The sequence below is a fragment of the Bubalus kerabau genome, chromosome 2 (assembly GCF_029407905.1).
Source record: "Bubalus kerabau isolate K-KA32 ecotype Philippines breed swamp buffalo chromosome 2, PCC_UOA_SB_1v2, whole genome shotgun sequence".
NCBI classification, from domain to species: domain Eukaryota; kingdom Metazoa; phylum Chordata; class Mammalia; order Artiodactyla; family Bovidae; genus Bubalus; species Bubalus kerabau.
This window is the reverse complement of record NC_073625.1, coordinates 146250682-146270182: the sequence shown is the minus strand read 5'-3', so window position 1 is coordinate 146270182 and position 19501 is coordinate 146250682. Positions and strand designations below refer to the sequence as shown.

The window sequence follows — 19501 nt, the reverse complement described above, 5'->3', positions numbered from 1 at the left end:
CAGGTACCCCACTAAGTGAAATATTTCAATGGATCAAGCGTTTTGCTCCCCTTCGTCATGGTCTACAGATAAGATGAAAAAGGCTTTACAGATATGAATTAATCCCACCCTGTGTTTTCAACCTCAAAGCCAACTTGCCTTTTAAATTCTGTATTGGGTTTTGATTTGAGTTTAGAACAAAATTTACTTTCCTTCCAGACTGGTGAGGTGATAAAAGCCTAAAGGGCTTTTGTATCATCTGTTCCAAAGTCACTTCAGAGCTAGGCTTTAAAACCTGTCAAATTTCTCAGTGTAAGACAGTGTCTTAACAACATTTTGTTCTGCTGTGGAAACAAGCTGAGAGAGAAGGCCGCACTCATCCCCTTGGTGAAACTGATGTATGTGTGAAGCCTTTCTGATACAGTGACCTGTGGAGCATCTCCTTGAGAAAGGGGAAGTGAAACTGGAAGTACAGAGGCCATCTGCCGTCCCTGCTGCGTCAAGACCAGATCGACCTGACAACGTTCCTCACAGAAACAACAGAAAGGTGGTGGTGGGTTCAGTGAGGGCGAGAGGGTGGAAGAAAGCAAGGCGAGCCTTGACACGTGAAGAGAAAGGAGATAAAGGTGTTTCGTCCCTCTTGACAGAGAAAGCTGATGTGATGCAAGTGACTCCATCAAGACAACCAAATTTAGAAGAGTTTATGAAGAAATAGGGGCTACACTGGTGGTTCAGGTGGTAAAGAATCTTCTGTAATTCAGGAGGCTGGGGTTCAATCCCTGGGTTAGGAAGATCCCCTGAAGAAGGGCATGGCAACCCACTCCAGTATTCTTGCCTGGAGAATCCCATGGACAGAGGAGCCTGGCAGGCTACAGTCCATGGGGTTGCAAAGAGTTGGACACGATTGTGTGACTAACGCTTTCATGAAAAAATAATTTAGTCAAGGGGAACCATCTCTGACAGTTTACAGAAAAGTAAATCCCTCAGGCAAGATAGAGAGAAGTCATCAAAGGGTGATTTGCATAAAAAGTGGATTCCTAAAAATAACTCCAGACTCTGTGTGTGATGACTTTGTCTAGGCCCTTGATTACCTCTGATCCCCATCTCCTACCCTCCTTCCCTCACCCAATAGCTCCAGCTACAAGGTCAAGCATCAAGGCTTTAGTCTCATCCGTCCCTCTGCTTAAAATCCCTTTTCCCAGAACTTACCCTGATTGGGTCCCCTGTTACTTAGGTCTCAATAAAAATGACACTTCCTCAAAGCAATCTTCTCTTTCCACCATGTCTAATTCTCCTCTTATCTGATCTAATCTCTTTATCCCATGGCTCTATTTTAGTTAATTCATACCATCTATCACCTCATCATTTAATTAATTAATTACTTGTTAATCGTCCATCTGCCCTAACAGATGTAAACTTCATTAGGAGAGGGAATTTGTGGATTTTATTCAACTCTAGAACATTGCCTGGCAGATAGCTAGCTGGCTTATAATAAATACTTGCCAAATAAATAAATCAATGGATAAGAATATGTCCAGTGATAAAAACAGTTCAGATGGAGAAAGGGGGGCGTCCATATCATGAGTGTGGTTTAACTAAAATGCAGGAGTGTGGTCTTTTAAGGTCATGCAAATAAGCACATTTTTTCCCCCACAGCTGCCTAGAATAAGGATTTGCATATAGAGCACAGAGTAGATAACTGAGGGGCCCATACAAAGAATGAAGACCAAATAGCAGGTTGGGATGGAGTGGAGAATTTCATACATGCAGTTTACCACTGGCACCAAACCAAGTGAGCCTTTGGTTAGTAGACTGAGCAATTTGACCTTCTGTATTCCATCTTCTACAGAGGGGGCACGGTCTTGGAAAAAGAACAGGACCTGGAAGATGCTAGACTAGAACAAGGCATCTGAACTTCATCAACTTACTGATTTCTATACCTTTGTAATCATTCCTTCCCTTAATTCTCTATGAAGATTCCAAGCATGTCTTCGTCAAGTTAAGAAGATAAGAAACTTCCAGTAGCTTTGCTAGAAGATGTGCGAGTAAATATTAATGTGCCATTTGCTCAATTTTCTTTTTGCATTTAACATTTACTGAGTATCTACTATATAGTGAAGGTCACTCAGTGGTTTCCGACTCTTTGCAACCCTATGGACTGTACAGTCCATGGAATTCTCCAGGCCAGAATACTGGAGTGGGTAGCCTTTCCCTTCTCCAAGGGCTTTTCCCTACCCAGGTATCGAACGCAGGTATCCCACATTGCAGGTGGGTTCTTTACCATCTGAGCCACAAGGGAAGCCCACCTACTATATAACAGATGGTGAACAAGGTGATTTACATATGTCCTTTTATTTATTTCTGCCACTGGGATATATTGTTTACTTAATAGATTAGAAAATTGAAGTTCAGAAAGGTTAAATATTTTACTAAGGGTGACAGAAGTCAAATATTCATCTCAAAGTTGCAAAAATAACTCTTTCAAAAACATTTTTCATTCAAAATTTGTGGACGATCTGAGTATACGATAGTGTCTCCTTTGTGTAAATATCCCATAGCAGTAGCATTGGACTGATCCACAGTAGCCTCTGTGTTGTTTTAGTCACTCAGTGGTGTGCAACTCTTTGCGACCCCACAGACTGTAGCCAGCCAGGCAACTCTGTCCTTGGGATTTCCCAGGCAAGAATACTGGAGTGGGTTGCCGTTTCCTTTGCCAGGGGATGTTCCCCACCCAGGGATGGAACCTGCATGTCCTGCTTGGCAGGTGAATTCTTTATCACTGAGCCGCCACAATAGCCTTTAGAAAATGCTTATTGCACAAAACGTACTAATAGCAGGGAATTAATTCACTGTTCTCCTAAAGACTAGAAATAGTGGCAGCTTTGGCTGTGGTTGTTCTATTTCAAGCAATAAGACAGAACCAAAGTTGTTAAATCAACTCAAAGAGGTAACTCAGAGCAAAAAATGTTGGACACTTATTCTTTTCTGTTCAGGGTTATTCTCTTACACAAATTCTCTTATAAAACATTTTGGGTTATTTTATTGATGTAAAAGGAGATTTTATAGAGGTTGCAAATTGCTGGGAATTTGCAGAGCAAGTGGCTGTTTGAAATGCCTGAGATATAGCAAGTGAGCTTCCGAAGGCCAGAAAGAAATTTAAGAGGAAGAGGTGTTTTAAAAAATGGCTTGGTTTATTTCAAGTTGGTAAGGTGGCTGCATTCCAGGGCACACTTAGACAGAATCCTGTTGCAGTATTTAATTTTGACTGCCTCATTCCTGATGCTGATGAAATTGTCAAAGAAGTCAGATCTATCTGTCAGTGTGAGAACAGGCAGCTAAATCATGTGTGAAGGTGATAATGAACATCTATGTCACCTGTGTACCCCACCCACCTCCTCCACCAGGAAAACTCATTCATTCTGTTCACTTACCCACATAATTGATAAGTGAATAAGTTAATGAATACCTCTCCAAAGCCCACATTTTATATAGGAATACACAATAATTCTAGGTTAGGATAGCCAACCCCATCAGACAGACAAGCTTGTATCCTTAGAACTTTATTTTTTCTTTATAAAACAGAAGACTGAATTTAAAAGCATTTAAAATAGCGGGATAATTTGTCCCTCTTCGTCCATTTTTTTTCTCTTTAGTTATTTTTGAACTAGTAGGTACTGCCAGGATGAGAAATAAAGAGTGTCTTGGGCTTGGTTGTGAAAGTGAGCATCTGAACCGTGCACAATTTCCCAAGTGCCGGTTAGTATAAAAGCTCCATCTCTGATGTGTTGTCAGTCTCAAGCTAAATCTACAAGCTGCAGCCTTACAATTTCTAGACTGTGTTCATCATCCAACAGCTTGCAGATGCCTATTTCACGGGCTCTAATATTACCAAATTAACATTTGCAAATTGGGAGTTTTATTAGCTCTGCTTAGATGAGAGCCTCAAAGTTGTAATTCCCAATATTCAGATAAGGAAATACAAACAGAGCTGGAATAAAAGCCCCGTACAATACTTTTCCTACATAGTTTCATTGTAAGTGTGGATAGAAAGCTTATCTAACATTCTAACATGCTGTCTGACTCTCATTAAGTAAAACTACTTACATGCAAAATAGAGTGCTTGTTTACAGACAGCTTGACACGATGATGACATTTATTCCCTGTGTAGTATTTTCTGGGGCCAAATGCTCTTTCAGTTTTAAGATCAGTCAGTTAACAGTTTCTAAGAGAACATATTTACTTGATAATATAAGAATAATTTTTCACATTACCTGTTATTCCAGAAAGGTCACAGCCACCACTAAATATCTCAGTTATATTCAATGAATACAAAGCTTCTTTGAAGTCTAATTTTTGTTCTACTTTAAATCTGCTTAAAAAAATGAAGAGGAAAATTTGTGAAACACTGTACACATTGGCTACCAAAAGGGTTTCTTTTTTATAAAATGGATGACTTGGAAGATATTTTATTGTGAAATATTTTGTTTTCATTATCCTCATTTTTCACACCATTTCCCCACTACTCCACTGAGCAATTTTGGATGGCTAATAACTTGCTTCCCAGATAAATGGTTACTTGGGAAGGGAGAAGAAAATACTCTATTTTTTGAGGTAACAATTACCCAACAAAACAGGGTGAGAGTTCTAAGTTTTCGATTATTTGGCTTCTTCCCTAAAACTGTAAAACTTCCCTCCAGCAACTGTACACACTCAAGTTTTTTTTCACATCATCCAAGATCGTTCCTGGCAGGCATCCAAGATATTATGAGCCAGAAACAGAAGCCAACAGTTCATTAAAAAGATCGTTGGCTACTGAGGTACAGAAAGGGGGCATTAGTAGCCTATGATCCTTTCATATCCACTGTCACAGCTGATGTGACTTCCTTCAATTTACGACATACCTAACATCTTTCCAATAAGCCCTGTAGAGAGGTAAAAGACTGAAGGGGGACTAAATTTCTTTCCAGTAAAATAGAGTAGAAAATTATAGGAGGGGAAAAAAAGAAAGAGCTTGCCAATACTTCTAATGCAAGGCCCTAAGTTAAGACTCTAGGTTCTATGCAAGTCTCCAAGCATCAGTTTGCCTGAAGAGGGAACTTCACCAAAGAATCTCAAAGATCCTCTCAGGCACTGACCTTCTTTGATTCCATGTTAACTGCAATCTATGACCCTCACCTTCCATTTTAAAAAAATGGAAGAAAAAAAAAAAAGCTAAATTATTGACTTTATAGATGCTAAAAGCATCTATCTACATTTTACAACCAGATTGGAAATTTTGTTCATGAAAGAAAAGAGTATAAAGTCCTTCAACAGGGAGCTAAGTCTATTTCCAACTTCAGGTCAATCCCAGGATGGTTCCTGCCGCAGGAGCTCTGTCTGTTCCTTTGCTGGACCTTTGCCCTGGTTGGTACCTTCTGGTGTGGATGCAGACATGATTGCTTAAGCACAGGAACCTTGCTTAGCTAACAGGCCCACATCTGGGGCTAGAAATCAGCTTGCATAATCAGTCTAATTAAATTATTTTTTAAATTGCCAAATACTGAACAAGCTTCTTACAATAATTATAATTCTTCAAAACAATGAACATGGTGTAGCAAAAATTTACTGGGTCTAAATGATTTCTTGGCAAATTATTATGTACTTTTGGAAGATGTTATTTGATTCAGAACCCTAGCTAACTGGAATTGCATAATTCCAGAACATAATTGTGCATAATTGTGGCACAACTCACAATGTGCATGTTAGAACCTACTGATAATGAAAATAACTTGTTTTATGCCAATCATTTTCAACTTCTTTTTAACTTCCTGCTAAGAAAGATAATATGTAGCATGATGGTTTTGAGGCTTTGGGGTTGTGCTTTTATTCTGTTTTAATTAGCACACTCTTTTTTATACAGAATGGAGTATGGGCTTCTAAAAGGTGGAGGATAAATGTTCTAGTCCATCTGTAACTTGACTATTTTTAGTATAATAGTCCAATGATTTGGGAATAATGACAAGAATACTGCAAGATTATTACAACCTCTAATAAGGCCTAATTATACCAGAGAGTCATTTAAGTAACAGTCTTGCTCATGATATAGTGCAATGAAACCTACAGCGATAGAAACCCATTCAACCATTTAATAAAATATAATCTGCAGCCAATTTCTAATTAGCCATAATTATTGGAGCCATGAACAGTCAGGTGTGAAGTAGCACTTCCATGTGTTAGGTACTTAATAGAGATTATAGTTTTTAATCTTCACAGAAACCCTGGGAAGTGAGCATTATTATTCCCATTAACATATAAGAAAGTGTAGGTTTTGAGGAAGTTGATTTCCAAGGACAAGATAGACAGGAATTAAAGCTAATGTGCTAACCTCCACTGCCTTCTAATCAAAATATAATTCAAAATCATAATCTCAATCAATTCATATATATGCTGTGCTGTGCTGTTGCTTCAGTTGTGTCTGACTCTGTGTGACCCTATGGACAGTAGTAACCCACCAGGCTCCTCTGTCCAGGGGATTCTCCAGACAAGAATATTGGAGCAGATTGCCACGCCCTTCTCCAGGGGATCTTCCCAACCAAGGGATCAAACCCGCATCTCTTATGTCTCCTGCGTTGGCAGTCAGGTTCTATACCACAAGTGCCACCTGGGAAGCCCCAATACATATATGTATAGTGTTAATTATGTACCTCCTCCAAATTTTGTGAGTCTTAATATTTATTCTAGATGTGGTTCATTTTCTTTCTTTTCCCTGACCCTCCTCTAAAATTGTCAAAAGAATACAGCTAAAGCTTAAAGAATGAGCAGCAAAAAAGACTCAACAGACAATGACCAAGTAAGCAATCATGAAATGAATGTTTTAGCGTATGTAAATATTATACACCTTCTTAGAAGGCAGCAATTTACTGCCATAGGCAACCATTGTGCTTAAAGTGGTCTCCTACAAGTTCAAGCTGCAGAAAACAAAGGATAACAATTTAGAATTTCTGTTTGAAGAAGGATTCACTCCTGGTCTGCAGGCCCAACTGTGGATTTCTATTGTCTCTCCTCCTTTATACACAGGACTCTTGTTTAATGACAAAATGTCTTTGGCTGTTTTCCTTCAAGGTCCCTATCCTTAATTGTTTGGAATCCCAGTTTTGATACAGTGGCCTTGAGCCGTCACTGAAAGGTTCAGGCTTAGAAACAACCAAACCAAGTCTTAGGGCTGCCCACAAGGATAAAAAATAACACAGTCCTTGACAGTGTTCAGCTTGGACTATTATGTCACTTTCATGTGTGTGTGTGTGTGTGTGTGTATAAAATATTCTATCAGCCTTGAGAGCTGAATTAAAAATGCTTTCTGTCACATAGGAAACCTATCTGGACAATGTTCAATGTAAACTTGGATTCTGCTTTGTATCAGTGTCTGATAGATTAAAGTAAATGAACCTTTGTAAGCACCACTGCAGCTGGTCATAACTTATCTACTCTCACACCCAAACTAATTTTCCCTGAGGTCATGTTCTCTCACCCACACACAGTTCACATTCATGCACTCAGAGATCTGAAGCTGGCCAACCTGGGATGGATTACTAGCCCAGCAAGAACATGGTGTCCTATGGAATGTGTGATCTCTTTCTGAGTCTCTGAGGCACTGCTGCGTCGCATAGCTTACCTAGCTGCTCATCATGTCACTGGCCATTTGCTCTGTTCTGTGCCCTCCTTCATGTTTGCCCCACTTTACACAAGCATTTCCTGACTCCTGCAATTTTGACTCTGCCATTTGCTAGCTGTGTGACCTCTGGCAAGGCATTTACCTGTCTCTATCTCAACTGTAACCTAAATATTAAAAATAGATTTCTATCAAATTTATGGTGGTGATTAAGTGAGATATGGCAAACAGGGAAAGCAATCCACTATAATGGATTGTCAAGAAATTTTAAAGCTGAATGAGAATAATAATAATAAACAATACCAACAATATGATATACTGAGTACTAAAAATGCAACAAACATGTTCTCATAATGAGAACAACCCTAAGAGGCAGGTATTGTCAGTCTCTCATTTAACAGTAAGAGAAAAATCTTAGGCAAGACAAAGGTTTTCAACCCTAAGAGGCAGGTATGGTCAGTCTCTCATCTAACAGTAAGAGAAAAATCTTAGGCAAGACAAAGTTTTTCAGTATGGAGATGACAAAGCTCTTGGTCTACAATATTATGTTCTATTCTCCATAATCTTGATTCAACAGTTGATAAAAGATACTGTGAGATGTCACATCAGTCAATATCTTTAAAGAGGGATACTTCTTTGAAGAATTGCAGCTCTTGCTTAGTCATCACTATGAAAGTGAACGTGAAGTGACAGTGTTAGTTCCTCAGTCGTGTCTGACTCTTTCTAACCCCAAGGACCGTCATTACAGGCAGATTCTTTACAGTCTGAGCCACCAGGGTATCCCAGTTATCACTATACTTTTGAATAAAAGCATAGTATTTAATAAGTTCAAAGACTCAGACTGCCAAAAACTTAGACTCTCCCTAATAACTCATAAACTTGCTAATAATTTCAACAGCCTCAGGGACTCTGAATTCTACTCTGCAATCCTAGAAATCCATGGTGCCCAGATTAAGGACTGCTACGAAAGAAGAAAATAAGTCCATATCTTCTCATTTTCCTATAATCAAACTTAAAACCTCAGAATAATCTATTCCTTCTTAGCCCATATGTACTTAGTCATACACTTCAATAAATGTCTTTCTGCATCACCTGCCATTTACATTCCCAGTGAAGCCGCTCTCTTAAGTGCTCACTACTGAGTGCCTGAATTGTTGCAGTGATTTCTTAACATCTTTTGGGCTTCAGTCTTTCCCTCTCTAACACATCCCAAACATCACGACTATTCAAACTAAAGCAACAAATTGAGCAGCTACTATCTTTCAGATGCATGCACTGCTATGGTATCAAAGAAAGGAAATATGCATAGCTTCTGACCTCAACAAGTTTACAACAAGCCTAGTTCAAATCCTTCCTTTTACTGAAGCCTTTGTTTATACAGTTCCAGTCCCTGGTGCGTCCTCTCTCTTCTCTCCTCTCTTTTTCCATGAACCTTGAAGTTCTAACTTATACCATTCTTTCAGTATTTAATTATTAGTAAACTTGTGCAAATCTTGTACCACCCCACCTAAGTGGCAACTATCTTCTCAATAGAAATCCTGCCTATCATTTTGCGTGTTTCTCAGTTCATCGTTCATAGTGGGGTCCCAATCAATCTCTGCTTTTGAACAGGAAATACATTTTCTAATAGTAGTAAACTAATAATAGTATCATAAGGCTATGAACCAATGGAAATGAGAGCTAACCTGTCTCCCAGAACTTAACTGAATGTCAATCAATTTACTTTTTGAGTGACAGTTTCCTTATCTGTGGAATACAATTTATAACCAAGTCAGACTACAGAACTGTAGCATTTAGTATTAAAATGTAAATATTAAATGCTTTACAAAGTTAAAATGGATGTAGATGAAAGTTTCTTGTTTATCTTATTTACATGTATTAAATGATTAACTTTGCACATATACACAATCATAAAAACACAATCTCAAACCTTTTCTTATGCAGTGAAGAATCTGATACATAATAAGGGTGTGTTAGACTCATCAACCTAGGAAATCTAACTATTAAGATGTTTATAAAATTTCATATTAAATTTAGAAAAAGGTAATGTGATTGTTGGTATCCAACTGCAGAATAATGTCCAAAATTAGGTATCCAGTATGTTAACAATAGTAAACATAGAAACCACCCTAGTGTTTTTAGACTATGCTCTGTCCTATTGGCCTCAAATCTAAATGAGTCATACATCAAAGAGAGGAAGAACTGTTTCTATACTATTTCTAACAATAACTATAATCACTCACACACTCTTGCCTACTGTTGCTTATATACAAGCATTCTTATGATTAATTTTTCTTTTCTTGACATTTACTGAATTTTGCCATCAAAGATGCGTTTGTTTATTTATTTTTATGGTGACAAAATTTTGCACAGTAGATGTTAAGTGTTGAAGTGCATCCCCTCAACCCCAAATTCATGTGTCAAAGCTCTAACTGCCAACAGCTTACAATGTGACCTTATTTGGAAACAGAGTCATTGCAGATATAATTAGTTAAGTTGAGGATGTGAAAAATTTAACAGACCAAAATAGCAATTAAATAAAGTTGGGAGATGAGAAGAGGGAGCCTACATGCTTTGTGAAGATAATAGCAGAGCCCAACTAAAAGAAGAAAGACTCCTCTTCCTTACTGGGAAGGACTCAGCCTATGAAAAATCATGGATTCCTTGTCTACTACAGCCCTCCCAACTTTCTTCTCCTATATATAATCATTCTCCTTCCCTTGCCTTTGGAGGACTTGCATGTGGCTTGCCATAGTTACAGATTCCAAATTGAAATTCTCTGTTGATCCCAAATAAACCTATCTTTGCAGGAGAAACATCTGGCAGTCTATGTGTTTCAGATCAGAGGATCACACTGGAGTAGAGCCAGTTCTTTATCCAATATGACTTACAAGAAATGAAGATGCCACTTAGAGAAAGATGGCCAGAGGGAAAGACTGGCATGATGGCTCTATAAGAAGAGGAACACCAAGGATGATAAACCACAACCGGAAGCTAGACAGAGGCTAGGAAAAATTCCACAGAGTCTCCAAGAGAGCATGGTCCTACTGACCTCTTGATTTTGGACTTCCAGCTTCCAGAACTTTGAGAAAATAAACTTATGTTAAGTCACCTAGTTTGCGGTACTTTGTTACAACAGCTCTGGAAAACTAATAAATTCCCTAATCTATTTCGTCAAAATCTTTAGCTATCAGTTTGAAACTATAATTCACTCATTCAAATATAAAAGGATCACAGCATTGAGTAATAAAATATAAAATTGTAAGTTCACCCAAAAGTTTTTATTGAGCCTGTACAACTTTTCCTCTTCTGCACTGACCACAGATTTGAATGGGTAATTTTCTTTTTATTGAGAGAAAGCATTTTGAGAGAAATGTATTTCAGAGCTTTCAATCCATGATCTGAGCACTCAGGAACCTTAATTCAATACATGCATCCTGATAGACTAAAATTATTCATGAACTTAACACATAAGCAAATCATTCCTTTAAGAAATCAGAAGACTCATCCTTTCAGAGAAAATGGAATACATTTTAAATGTAATGTTGTATTAATGTGACTGAATAATTGATAACAGAATTTTCAGTCTTGTGAATTTTAAATATCTCATTTTTATTTCTCTAGAGAGAAGTTTCCCAAGAAATAACTGATATCCTATCATTCGTTATGCTGCATGGATGGGAAGGAGGATGGCCTCTCTGACATCCTCACAAGGAATGAATCCGAGAGTGACTAAGAAATTGAATTCTGATTTCTGAGATACTTAAAATTAGATAAATGGAAATAACATAGAACCTCTTTGACTACATTTATGTAATTTAACCCAATAATATTAATCCAGAATATACTATTAATGTGTGTGCATGTGCTAATTCGCTTCAGTTGTGTCTGACTCTTTGTGATCCCATGGACTGTAGCCCGCCAGGCTCCTCTGTCCATGGGACTCTCCAGGCAAGAATACTGGAGTGAGTTGCCATCCCTCTGACAGGGGATCTTCCCACTTCTTATGTCTCCTGCATTGGAAGGTGGGTTCTTTACCACTAGCTGTACCTGGGAAGACCATACTATTAATATGCACCATGAAATGTGCTAGGGACTATGGAAGCCAAAATGTCACAAGCCACTGTCCTATGGACTGGACCATAAGTCCACTGACCTTATGGCCTGCTGCTGTCACAGAACCCACGTTTTAATAAGACAGACAAGAATGTGATGAAGAAATGAAAACGCAACGTAATGCAGGCTATAGTGTAAATCTGCATAAAGTGTTATGGAAATAAAAATAAGGAATGGTTGATTCTAACTGAATATGTTGAGAAACCTACATGCAATTTATTTAAGGGAACCTTGAAGGATGAATGAGAAAATACTGGTTAGACACCATGGAGAAGGGCCTGACCAAGGAAATAGGAGGGATGGAGGTTAAAAAGTCAGAGGAATTCTTTCCCATTTGCTGCTGGCTGAGCAGATATCGTCCAAAGAAAATAAGTCACTTATTTAGCATTTTCTACTTGTTAGGCTTTGTGCTGTGAGTAGAAGTATGTAATGAGATAGTGTAATGGAAGCTACCACCACATTTTTAAAAAAATCTTTGGTGTCTGGAATTTGAAATGAGGGTTGAACTCTACTGCTATAGATTCTAATCGTAACTAGGAATCTAGCCTAAGAGGGGATGGAAGAAAATCTGGCTTACCTTCTTTTTATGCTAGGAAAAGTTGGAGGATTCTGAATGCTGATAGAGATGGGAAAGATACCCCTTTTGGATTAGTGGGCCCTGACATCATGATAATGGTAGGCTAAGGACAGTAACAGACAGAAGACTCCAAGTACAAAGAAATGGCCTACACTCTAGGAATATTCAGCTTCCCTGGTAGCTTGGACGGTAAAGTGTCTGCCTACAATGCGGGAGACCTGGGTTCGATCCCTGGGTCAGGAAGACCCCCTGGAGAAGGAAATGGAAACCCACTCCAGTATTCATGCCTGGAAAATTCCATGGACCCAGGATCCTACAGTCCATGGGGTCGCAAAGAGTCAGACACGACTGAGTGACTTCTCTTCTTCTTCTTCTAGGAATATTCATCCCTGGAAACAGGTTTTAAACTACTTTTCACCTCATAAGCCTTTTTTATTATTATATTTTAGTAGTGTTAGTCATGTCCGACTCTTTGCAACCCTATGGACTGTAGCCTGCCAGGCTCCTCTGTCCATGGAATTCTCTAGGCAAGAGTACTACATTGGGTAGCCACACCCTTCTCCAGGGGATCTTCCCCACCCAGGGACTGAACCCTGGTCTCCTGCACTGCAGGCAGATTCTTTACCGTCTGAGCCACCAGGGAAGCCCCATATTAGATTTCAGTAGACTTTAGTTAAACATTGAAGTTGATCTTGCTTGTATGGACTTGTCAAAGGCTACCCTAACACAGTGCCACAAACTATGTGGCTTAAATAACAGAAACATATTGTCTCGCAGTTCTGTAGTTTGGAAGTTCAAAATTAAGGCATCTGCAGGATTGGTTTCCTATGAGAGTTGTGAGGAAAACATCTATTCCAGCTTCTCCCCTTGACTTGTAGATAGCCATCTTAACCCTGTGTCTCTTCATAACACCTTCCCTGTTTGTGTATCTTTGAGTCTAAATTTCTCCTTTTTATAAAGGAGTCACATGGGATTAGAGTCCACCCTATTGACTTCACTTTAACTTGATTACTTCTACAAAGATTCTATCTCCAAATAAGAAAACATTCTGTTGTAGTGGGAGTTAGCATTTCAACATACAAATTTGAGACGCACATAATTCAGCTCATAGCAGTTGTTCTTGGAGAAATTAAAAGCAAAGTCTGTGTCCACACTATGGGAGAAGTTGTATGAGAAACGTGGCTACAGTTTGGAGAGGCTAATAACAGGTCTTGAAGTTTGAAAACGGCTGTCCAGACTGCAGTGGTCTAAATGGATTTGTGGACTATGAACCATTGCTGTGGGGATTCCTAATGTGGTAGAGAAAGAAATTCTGGTGAAAGTCTATATTTTCTATTGTCAATTGATCTTGGAACTTATCGCATTCCTACTTAGACATTTGATATCTAGACTGAAGAAGCTGGAGCCATCTTGGTTATAGATGCCATTATCTCATTCTGTGCTAATAAAACCACAACTCAAGACATCAGTGACTCTCTTAAGACCCCACTGCTAGTAAATAGTATAGACACTCCTCAAACTCAGGGCTTTCTATGTATGTCCTTTTCTACTAATCTTCCCAAAGGGAAGAGAGAGAGAGATGTAAATTTGAAAATAAACAATTTCAAAAATTATTATTTCTCTGATTAATAAGCAAATTATCTGTCACATACACCATTATATACCCAATGTTTGGCACATAGTAGGAGCTTAAAAAAATACTCTGAAAGACCAAATAGCATCCAGATAGAGATTTATAGACAGTAGAGAATTAGAATAGAGATTGGAACTTAAGAGTTGGATATTAGAGACATGAAATATAAGGAACAAAAATAAAAAGAGAGTAGGAATAGGAAATTTCTGAAAATGAAATCTGATAAACATTATCCTGGGACAGAAAGAAAAAATGTGTAAGTCAGGGAGCAGGAAAATTTCACAGAAAGAGAGAAAAATAAATAAAAGTAATGCCAGAGGGGTTAAAGAAAGAAAGGTTTTTAATAAAAAGGGATGATTAAAAATATGTGGATCAAGAGCCCAGAGTTAAGGTGAAGAAAGCATAGGATACTTCTTTCTCCTGAGTATCAATGAAGATAGAGGAAGAGAAGTTTAGCAAAGATTCATACAATTTTTGAGATGAAGTGTAGAGAGGTGAGAATACATAATAGTATGTTTTCTTTAAGAAACAGGGAGTTGAGACATACATTGAGAGTAAGATAATCAACATGAAGCAGTACCTGGAGAGCAGAAGTCAAGTCTTGGTAAAGTGTTAGAAAAGAACATTCTCTGAAGATGGATTGTTAAGCTGCAGCCTAAGGGAGGCCAGTGACTGCTTTGGGGCTTTTCCTTAACAAAATCAGTGTTAAGGAACCCAAGAGACTTTTTGAGTAGATTGAGGATTCAGGATGAAGAGAAAATTACAAAGGAGCAAAGAGGGGTGACAAAAATATGGCAAATGTTTGGTGACAGTACGATTCAAACAACTAACTAGATCCTAGCTAAGCACAAACAGAAAGAAAAGTCAAGCAGGTGGAGAGACAGAGAGCCAGGCAAATGGGGCACTGCATATCAGGGCACATGAAGGCCCTGATAAGTTTGAAGAAAAATATAGGAATGACAGGATGGAAAATAATCTATTAGACATCTCTCCTTTTAAAAATCAGGTTGAGAGTTATTTAGACACATCTTTTGCTCTGAAGTTTCTCGTGTCTCCCAGAAGCATGATATCAAGAAGTTAGTGTTTATAATGATGGCTTCTTGAGATATGTGTTTGTGATTTCCATTTTGTAATAACTATCCAAAATGAACCCAATATTTTGTAATAACTATAAATGGAAAGTAACCTTTAAAATTGCATAAAAATGAGAAGTTTTAAATATATATATATATACCCCAATAATAAATATTATCCTAGGATCCTACTTATAATTTAATGACTGTTGGAGAAGGCAATGGCACCCCACTCCAGTACTCTTGCCTTGAAAATCCCATGGATGGAGGAACCTGGTAGGCTGCAGTCCAGGGGGTCGCAGTTTCATGCATTGGAGAAGGAAATGGCAACCCACTCCAGTGTTCTTGCCTGGAGAATCCCAGGGACGGGGGAGCCTGGTGGGCTGCCGTCTCTGGGGTTGCACAGAGTCGGACACGACTGAAGTGACGCAGCAGCAGCAGCAGCAGAGCACTCTCTATACAGTCTATACATATATGTGTATATATATATACCCTCTATACAGTCTAAACGGTGTATAGAGTCTATACACCTTCTTTACAGTCTATACAGCTCTATATAGTCAGCAAAATCAAGACCAGGAGCTAACTGTGGCTCACATCATGAATTCCTTATTGCCAAATTCAGACTTAAATTTAAAAAAGAAAGGAAAACCATTAGGCCATTCAGGTATGACCTAAATCAAATCCCTTATGATTATACAGTGGAAGTGACAGATTCAAAGCATTAGATCGATAGACAGAGTGCCTGAAGAACTATGGATGGAGATTCATGACACTGTACAGGAGGTGGTGATCAAGACCATCCCCAAGAAAATGAAAGCAAAAAGGCAAAATGGTTGTCTGAGGAGGCCTTACAAATAGCTGAGAAAAGAAGAGAAGCTAAAGGCAAGGGAGAAAAGAAAAGATATACCCATTTGAATGCAGAGTTCCAAAGAATAGCAAGGAGAGATAAGAAAGCCTTCTTCAGTGATCAATGAAAAGAAATAGAGGAAAATAATAGAATGGGAAAGACTAGAGATCTCTTCAAGAAAATTAGAGATACCAAGGGAACAGTTAGAACTGGACGTGGAAAAACAGAGTGGTTCCAAATCGGGAAAGAAGTATGACAGAATAAAGGACAAATAATATGGACGGACCTACAGAAGCAGAAGATATTAAAAAGAGGTCACAGCAATAAACAGGAGAACTATACAAAAAAGATTTTCATGACCCAGATAACCATGATGGTGTAGTTATCTGAGCCTAGAGCCAGACATCCTGGAGTACACTCACCTAGAGTCAGACATCCTGGAGTACGAAGTCAAGTGAGCCTTAAGAAGCATCACTACAAACAAAGCTAGAGGAGGTGATGGAATTCCAGTTGAGCTATTTCAAATCCTAAAAAATGATGTTGTGATAGTGCTGCACTCAATATGCTAGCAAATTTGGAAAACTCAGCAGTGGCCACAGGACTGGAAAAGGTCAGTTTTCATTCCAATCCCAAAGAAAGGCAATGCCAAAGAATGCTCAAACTACCGCACAATTGCACTCATCTCACACGCTAATAAAGTAATGCTCAAAATTCTCCAAGCCAGGCTTCAACAGTACATGAACCATGAACTTCCAGGTGTTCAAGCTGGATTTAGAAAAGGCAGAGGAACCACAGATCAAATTGCCAACATCCGCTGGATCATTGAAAAAGCAAGAGAGTTCCAGAAAAACATCTACTTCTGCTTTATTGACTATACCAAAGCCTTTGACTGTGTGGATCACAATAAACTGTGGAAAATTCTTCAAGAGATGGGAATACCAGACCACCTGACCTGCCTCCTGAGAAATCTGTATGCCAGTCAAGAAGTAACAGTCAGAACTGGATGTGGAAAAGCAGAGTGGTTCCAAATCGGGAAAGGAGTACGTCAAGGCTGTATATTGTCACTCTGCTTAATTAAGTTATATGCAGAGTACATCATGAGAAACGCTGAGCTGGATGAAGCACAAGCTGGAATCAAGATTGGTGGGAGAAATATCAATAACCTCAGATATGCAGATGACACCACCCTTATGGCAGAAAGTGAAGAAGAACAAAAGAGCCTCTTGATGAAAGTGAAAGAGGAGAGTAAAAAAGTTGGCTTAAAACTCAGCATTCAGAAAACTAAGATCATGACATCTGGTCCCATCACTTCATGGGAAATAGATGGGGGAACAATGGAAACAGTGGCTGACTTTATTTTTTGGGCTCTAAAATCACTGCAGGTGGTGATTGCAGCCATGAAATTTAAAAAAGCTTGATCCTTGGAAGAAAAGTTATGACCAATTACTTTTCCACCAAAGGTCCATCTAGTCAAAGCTATGATTTTTCCAGCAGTCATGTATGGACTACTATAGTGAGAGCTGGACTATAAAGAAAGCTGAGCACTGAAGAATTGATGCTTTTGAACTGTGGTGTTGGAGAAGACCACAGTTGAGAGTCCCTTGGACTGCAAGGAGATCCAACCAGTCAATCCTAAAGGAGGTCAACCCTGAATATTAACTGGAAGGACTGATGTTGAAGCTGAAACTCCAATACTTTGGCCACTTGATGCGAATAACTGACTCACTGGAAAAGACCCTGATGCAGAGAAAGATTGAAGGCAAGAGGAGAAGGGGACGACAGAGGATGAGATGGTTGGGTGGCATCACTGACTCAATGGACATGAGTTTGAGTAAGCTCTGGGGGTTGGTGATGGACAAGGAAGCCTGGTGTGCTGCAGTCCATGGGGTTGCAAAGAGTCAGACACAACTGAGCAACTGAACTGAACTGAACTGAACAGAGAGCACCCTCTATCAAAGGTAACAACATATTTTTTAAGTGTATAATATCACAAGTGTCTTGGGAATTTTATTTTCCTTAAACACAAGAGAAGATAAAATATTTTAAATTTCAACCAGAAAAAAAAAGTTAGAGAAAAATAAGTTTGTATAATAAAAAGAGTAATAATTCTTTTTAATCCCAGCATTCTGTTTTGAAGACTTATATTTGTTCATTCCTTTCAGAGAATATTGAGTACTTAAATTCTATCCTCCTCATGGCAAAACAATGCTGGCAATGTTCAGACCCACTTTGTATCCATAAAGTAGAGTAACAATTCAGAACAGGCTTTTCTTTTTATTTTTGTCAATAGGCTTTTTAAGCATTAGTTATTTTTCAGCCAGCTATTGAAATCCGCCTGTAAGTGAAAACATAAGAACCAGAGTGATAAAATGACATTACCAACCTAGGAAGGCTTATTTCCACTTCCTGTTCTTGCATCTCAGAGAACCATTGCAGGATTTGAGGAGCAGTAATTAGCTTTTCCATTTCTTCTATGTTCATGTGTTCTGCAGGAAGTATGATAATTAAACTAAACTCATCACCTTTATAAGGTAATTCCAAAACCTGGTAGTTTATGGAGGATTCAGAAAAATAACCTGAAACAGAGAAAATAAAATATTAATATACTTAGCAATTCCCAAAGTTGTCCTTTAGAGTGTGGTTTTTTTCCATATTACCATATTTCGTTCTCAGAAGAGCCTTCATCATTGGAATTTTGACTGCTGTGCCATCTTTCAGAGTGAAATTCATCAGTTGCGTGTCCTCTTTGTTGAATTTCTGTTTCCAATCCCCTTTGAAATAAATAGCATTCACCAGAACCAGCCGAGTCAGAGGACCAAATTCTTCCCCTGAAAACATGTCTTTAATTTTTCCTGGGGAGGGTATAGAGGAAGAGGCAAAAAGAAACATGCAACAGTAATTCAAAGAACTGCTTTAAATTAAATTAAAACAAAAATTTATCTTGCTAATCAATTAAAAATAGGGTGTTTTATCATTTAAACGTGGCAATTTTGGAGGAGTTAAGGAGGAGCTTTATTAAATATTCACAAAGAAACGGGTACAAACAGGACTTCATTAGGAAACAGGAGATACGGAATTATCTTAGACAAATTTAGACAGACCTAGCAATGGCTGCTCTTTGGTGAAATCATTTGTGTAAATTGCTTTTCAGATAGAAAGAACAAAATCAAGTATCTCTTCATATCTGTTGTTATTTTTCAAACTATTTCTAAGTTCTTCAGCAAGTCAATCAGAATTAATAAATTAGTGGTCCACTCAAATTCTCTGCTGTTGCATCTGTAGCCATTGACCATTGAGAAAGGATAAGAATGGAGTTGCCAATGTGATGTTCCTCTTCTAAAAAATCAGTCTCTGATTTTTATGTCTAATGAGTATTTCAAAGCTATGAGTCCACAGCATGATCAGCTGCCATGGAGCTGTCTACGGACGTTCTTAATGTGTATCCCAGTAATAGTGCTTGCCTGTGAACAGCGCTCACAATACCCATCTCACACTTTCAACTTCTGCTTCTCCATCAGAGGCTCCCCACGTACAACAGAGTCTCATCTTATACATCACAGATTTTTTTTGGTTTAAATAGCAGAATGAATGAACGAAGAAACAAGTTGCTATTAATTGAGGTCCT

The 19501-nt window shown here is 38.5% G+C and overlaps 1 protein-coding gene across 1 annotated transcript in view; it reads right to left on the bottom strand.

Annotated features, from left to right (window-relative positions):
* Positions 1-19501, bottom strand: part of SERPINI2 (serpin family I member 2) — a 33431-nt gene that overhangs the window by 6813 nt on the left and 7117 nt on the right. Inside the window, exons 3-5 of the mRNA XM_055569165.1 lie at positions 18534-18728; positions 18260-18452; positions 4251-4348 (exon numbers count right to left, since the gene is read on the bottom strand). Of these exons, the coding sequence (XP_055425140.1) occupies positions 4251-4348; positions 18260-18452; positions 18534-18728 (486 nt within the window). The remainder of the gene's footprint in view (positions 1-4250; positions 4349-18259; positions 18453-18533; positions 18729-19501) is intronic.